Source organism: Diaphorina citri, unplaced genomic scaffold (genome assembly GCF_000475195.1).
Source record: "Diaphorina citri unplaced genomic scaffold, Diaci psyllid genome assembly version 1.1 scaffold1577, whole genome shotgun sequence".
Classification (NCBI taxonomy): domain Eukaryota; kingdom Metazoa; phylum Arthropoda; class Insecta; order Hemiptera; family Psyllidae; genus Diaphorina; species Diaphorina citri.
The window spans coordinates 46,530-50,791 of NW_007379003.1; the positions used below are offsets into that span (position 1 = coordinate 46,530).

The 4,262-nt window shown below is 36.5% G+C and overlaps 2 protein-coding genes across 2 annotated transcripts in view; both read right to left on the reverse strand.

Annotated features, from left to right (window-relative positions):
• LOC103516484 (patronin-like) overlaps positions 1 to 1,227 on the reverse strand; it is a 2,872-nt gene extending 1,645 nt beyond the window's left edge. Inside the window, exon 1 of the mRNA XM_017447073.1 lies at positions 1,088 to 1,227. Coding sequence (XP_017302562.1) covers positions 1,088 to 1,227 — 140 coding nt within the window. The remainder of the gene's footprint in view (positions 1 to 1,087) is intronic.
• A 589-nt stretch (positions 1,228 to 1,816) lies between these two features.
• Positions 1,817 to 4,124, reverse strand: LOC108253320 (guanine nucleotide-binding protein-like 3 homolog). The gene is made up of 3 exons (XM_026828868.1): positions 3,970 to 4,124; positions 3,043 to 3,185; positions 1,817 to 1,981 (listed from the first exon to the last, which is right to left on the reverse strand). Exons 1-3 carry the CDS (start codon positions 4,049 to 4,051, stop codon positions 1,817 to 1,819), a joined length of 390 nt encoding a protein of 129 aa, XP_026684669.1. The 5' UTR covers positions 4,052 to 4,124.
• Positions 4,125 to 4,262: the final 138 nt, after the last annotated feature.

Below are 4,262 nucleotides of genomic sequence, written 5' to 3' on the forward strand. Positions count from 1 at the left end.
TATTATTATTACCATTACTATTTCCATTCTGAGTAGCAAAGTTGTTGCTATTATTGGAATTGCTTGTGCTATGGCTCACTTTGGTCCATTACTATTTCCATTCTGAGTAGCAAAGTTGTTGCTATTATTGGAATTGCTTGTGCTATGGCTCACTTTGGTGTCCCATTACTATTTCCATTCTGAGTAGCAAAGTTGTTGCTATTATTGGAATTGCTTGTGCTATGGCTCACTTTGGTGTCAGTCCTGAAAACATTCAATTTAGTAATAGGTATATGATAATTAATAGGAAACTAAGTGGTACTATAAAATACATTCATTCAGATTATTTATGTTTCTGCATCAGACAACGTTCCACTTTCATTATGCTACATATGTATGTGTGTTATACACCAAACAATAGATTGAAGATTCTGTAACTTTGTGAAGGTCCATCTTGACTAGGTAGGTTGAAATGATAAACATATATGTTTCATAATATGCGTGGCAACTGTATTGGGGGATCGTAAAGTTTTGAAATATCGTAACGGTGGCCCCGTTCAACTTTGAACAACCCCAAATTTCAATCAGCGACCTGCATTGATTTAATGAAGAATAAGATGTGTACCAAATTTCATCAAAATCAGACCAGGCAATCGGGAGTTATAGCGGAACATACAGACAGACATTTTGAAATATCGTAACGGGGGCCCCGTTCAACTTTGAACAACCCCAAATTTCAATCAGCGACGTGCCTTGATTTAATGAAGAATAAGATGTGTACCAAATTTCATCAAAATCAGACCAGGCAATCGGGAGTTATAGCGGAACATACAGACAGACATCTAAACCAAATGCAAAACGGTCGAGTTAAAACATAGACCTTCACTTCGTTCGGTCAATTATTTCTCAATTTAAATCAAACTGTTCACATTGATAATGCCGCTCCTAGTGGCTACTTATTTATACTCACGGGCTGAGTGCACTCAAACGTTTTAGTAGATTCAGGAGTATGGTATATAACTTACTGTGCTATGGAGTGCTGGTATTGGTCTATTAAGGTTTCAGGAGTATTGTTGTTTGAGATTCAGGAGTATGGTATATAACTTACTGTGCTATGGAGTGCTGGTATTGGTCTATTAAGGTTTCAGGAGTATTGTTGTTTGATTTTCTATTATCTACATGAGGGCCTCCGTTTTCTGACCATTTCTGTTCTACTTCAGAAATATCCTGTGGATAAAGAATAGGCATGACAAAATATTATTAAATTACTTCTCTTCGTTGAGTCCACCACATTCACAGCCACAATTCCAGCTAATGTATATTCCATAAAGTATATGGATTATGGAATAAGAATATACCTACCCAACACCAGGCAAAGAAACAAGGGTAAGTATGTACATGACAATGAATACTTGAGTGCAGCAATGTACACTAATAACAACATAACCATCAGTTCAAACCAACCGAAGTCCCAGGAACACGTCCCTAGTAGATATCTTTATATTATAAAAACAAGATCCATTCACTCATTCACATTTCATATTCACACACTGATCGCTCTATCTCCTGAACCACAACACCTAGAACTTGGTACTTCTAAAAGTCCAGCATTAATATGTACATTGGACACATATACCTACCTAGTAAGACCCAGGGTCCAATTTTGGACAATAGTTTTTAATTTACTAGACCAGAATTTTGAACATTGAGCCTAGCCTCGTGAGGACAGTTGAGTAGCTACTTTAATTATTAATAGAGTTTGACCGGGGTTTCAATTTGGCAAATTCCATAACTTTTCCAGTTTTTTTTTTATTTTGATTTTCCATGACTTTTCCAGTTATTCCAGGTCGCGTATAGACCCTGCAATATTACACTCACCTACAACTCCGACAGTGATGCTGGTCTTAATGTCTTTATTTCTAGTATAGTTGCCCAGGAGTAACATCAACAACTCTGCACCTACACAACTTGATACGTTGATTGCTTTCAAATCTCTCTCCGTCTGAAATAAATGAGTTAATGAACTTTATTACACTAGCAGTCAAGAGCATAAAAAAGCTTTCTTTTGAAAAGGTTTGATAGCGGGAACTGTAACAAAGGATGTTTCATCATCCAGATAACAAAGAGAAAGAGAGGACAGGTTTACCCGATTACATTACTTTCCTTCCTATAGGATAAGGAAAGTAAAAATCATATTCTTTATTAATTCTAAAAAATCATTTTGTTAAAATTTTAATTTTTTCTCCCTGTTTCTTTTACAATATTAGTTCGTTTGCAAACACAATGAAAAATCATCTAGAAATGTAGCAAAGGTTCATGTTGAGTTATCAACTGAATAGCTAAAATATTCGTTTGGTTTCAGGAGATCTGGTATAGGATAAAACCAGCCATTTTGAGAACGAACTTCATCTGTTTAGAGTTTAGAACAAAGTTCACCCTGGGTGAGAATCGAACCCATGACCTAGCAGATGTGCTACCCCACAAGCTAACAGTAGGTAGTTCTTTGTTGGTTCCATGGAGTCATGAACCCTCGCATGGCGGAAGTTGATATCATTCAGGACCCGGATCTGAATAAAAACATCAAGTACTACTGTGAAGACATTATCAGTGAGAATGAAGATCTATTGATAGACCTCATTTGGTTCCATTTTCAAAACAGAGAACCACTTTTTATAGAGGTTTAAAGTTACTGTTAAGGTCTTCACCTTTCATTTGGTGACAGGCTACCTGCCTTCTCACATGAATCTCAGTCTGGGTGGGAAAAAGTCAGCAACAGAGAAAAGCACCTTACCTTTTCAATGCCTCTATACTTGAGCATCTTTCTGTGACCTAGATGAGAACCTTGGGCTTGAGTAGATGGTTTAAAGTTACTGTTAAGGTGTTCACCTTTCATTTGGTGACAGGCTACCTACCTTCTCACATGAACCTCAGACTGGGTGGGGAAAAGTCAACAGCAGAGAAAAGCACCTTACCTTTTCAATGCCTCTATACTTGAGCATCTTTCTGTGACCTAGATGAGAACCTTGGGCCTGAGTAGATGCTAAACAGAGAAAAGCACCTTACCTTTTCAATGCCTCTATACTTGAGCATCTTTCTGTGACCTAGATGAGAACCTTGGGCTTGAGTAGATGCTTTGAATGGAATTGTAGGGAATCCACGTCTGAAATATTTGAGCCATGCTTCCAGATTGGATCTTGGTACTAGGTCTGTGAAACAAGAAAAGGAATAGAATGAAATAAAATTACAATATAAGTATGGAATGGAATGGAATCAAATATTGATTTACAAACCTTACTACAAACTTGTAAACAAGAAATCTCAGTTTAATCATTTCTAAAATCATCTTGCATGAATGGAATGAAATATTGATTTACAAACCTTACTACAAACTTGTAAACAAGAAATCTCAGTTTAATCATTTCTAAAATCATCTTGCATGCGTCAATCAAGTTGTTAAGTTGAGTTACTCACAAATCTTTTTCTTCTTCACATTTTGTTGTGTATACAGTTATACAGGGCTGGTGTTTCTAGTCAGCTCTATTTAGAAATCTATTAAATGATGATATTTTTTCCCTTCTTTTTTTCCAATTCTCAAGCAAATTGAATGATGAGGAGGAAAGATAGACAAGAAGAGAGACAGGGGAGACACTTACCAGCTTTATTGATCACAATGACTAATTTCTTGCCTGGGGTTCCCACAACCAAGTCTTCAGCAACTTTACACCGAAATATTGATTTACAAACTTGTGAACAAGAAATCTCAGTTTACTCATTTCTAAAATCTTCTTGCATGGGTCAATCAAGTTGTTGAGTTACTCATAAATCTTTTTCTTCTTCACATTTTGTGTTCACGGGGCTGGTGTTTCTAGTCAGCTCTATTTAGAACTTTATTTCATGATGACATTTTTTCCCTTCTCTTTTTCCTATTCTTAACAAATTGAATGATGGGGAGGAAAAATAAACAAGAAGAGAGAGAGGGGAGACACTTACCAGCTTTATTGATCACAATGACTAATTTCTTGCCTGGGGTTCCCACAACCAAGTCTTCAGCAACTTTACACCGAGTACCCATGGGATCTCTAGCATCTACCACTTCCAAAATGACATCAGCAGCTTCAACCACCTGGGATATGAATGAGAAATAAATGAGTCATGCCACAGCAAAATGTTGCAAGTGCCGTGAAAAAACTATAGCAGGTAGACAAAAAAATTTCAAATAATTGGCTTAAAAACGATGAGATACACTCAGTTTTATTGTAAAAAGAATGAGATTCATGCAGAAT

Bases quoted from the DNA above. Each gene is read 5' to 3' on its own strand.
- LOC108253320 (XM_026828868.1), bottom strand. From the start codon at position 4,051: ATGGGTACTCGGTGTAAAGTTGCTGAAGACTTGGTTGTGGGAACCCCA. The intron at 3,186-3,969 runs GTAAGTGTCTCC...CTTGTTTCACAG, and splicing joins CATTGTGATCAATAAAGCTG to ACCTAGTACCAAGATCCAAT. The intron at 1,982-3,042 runs GTAAGGTGCTTT...CATTTATTTCAG, and splicing joins AGTATAGAGGCATTGAAAAG to ACGGAGAGAGATTTGAAAGC.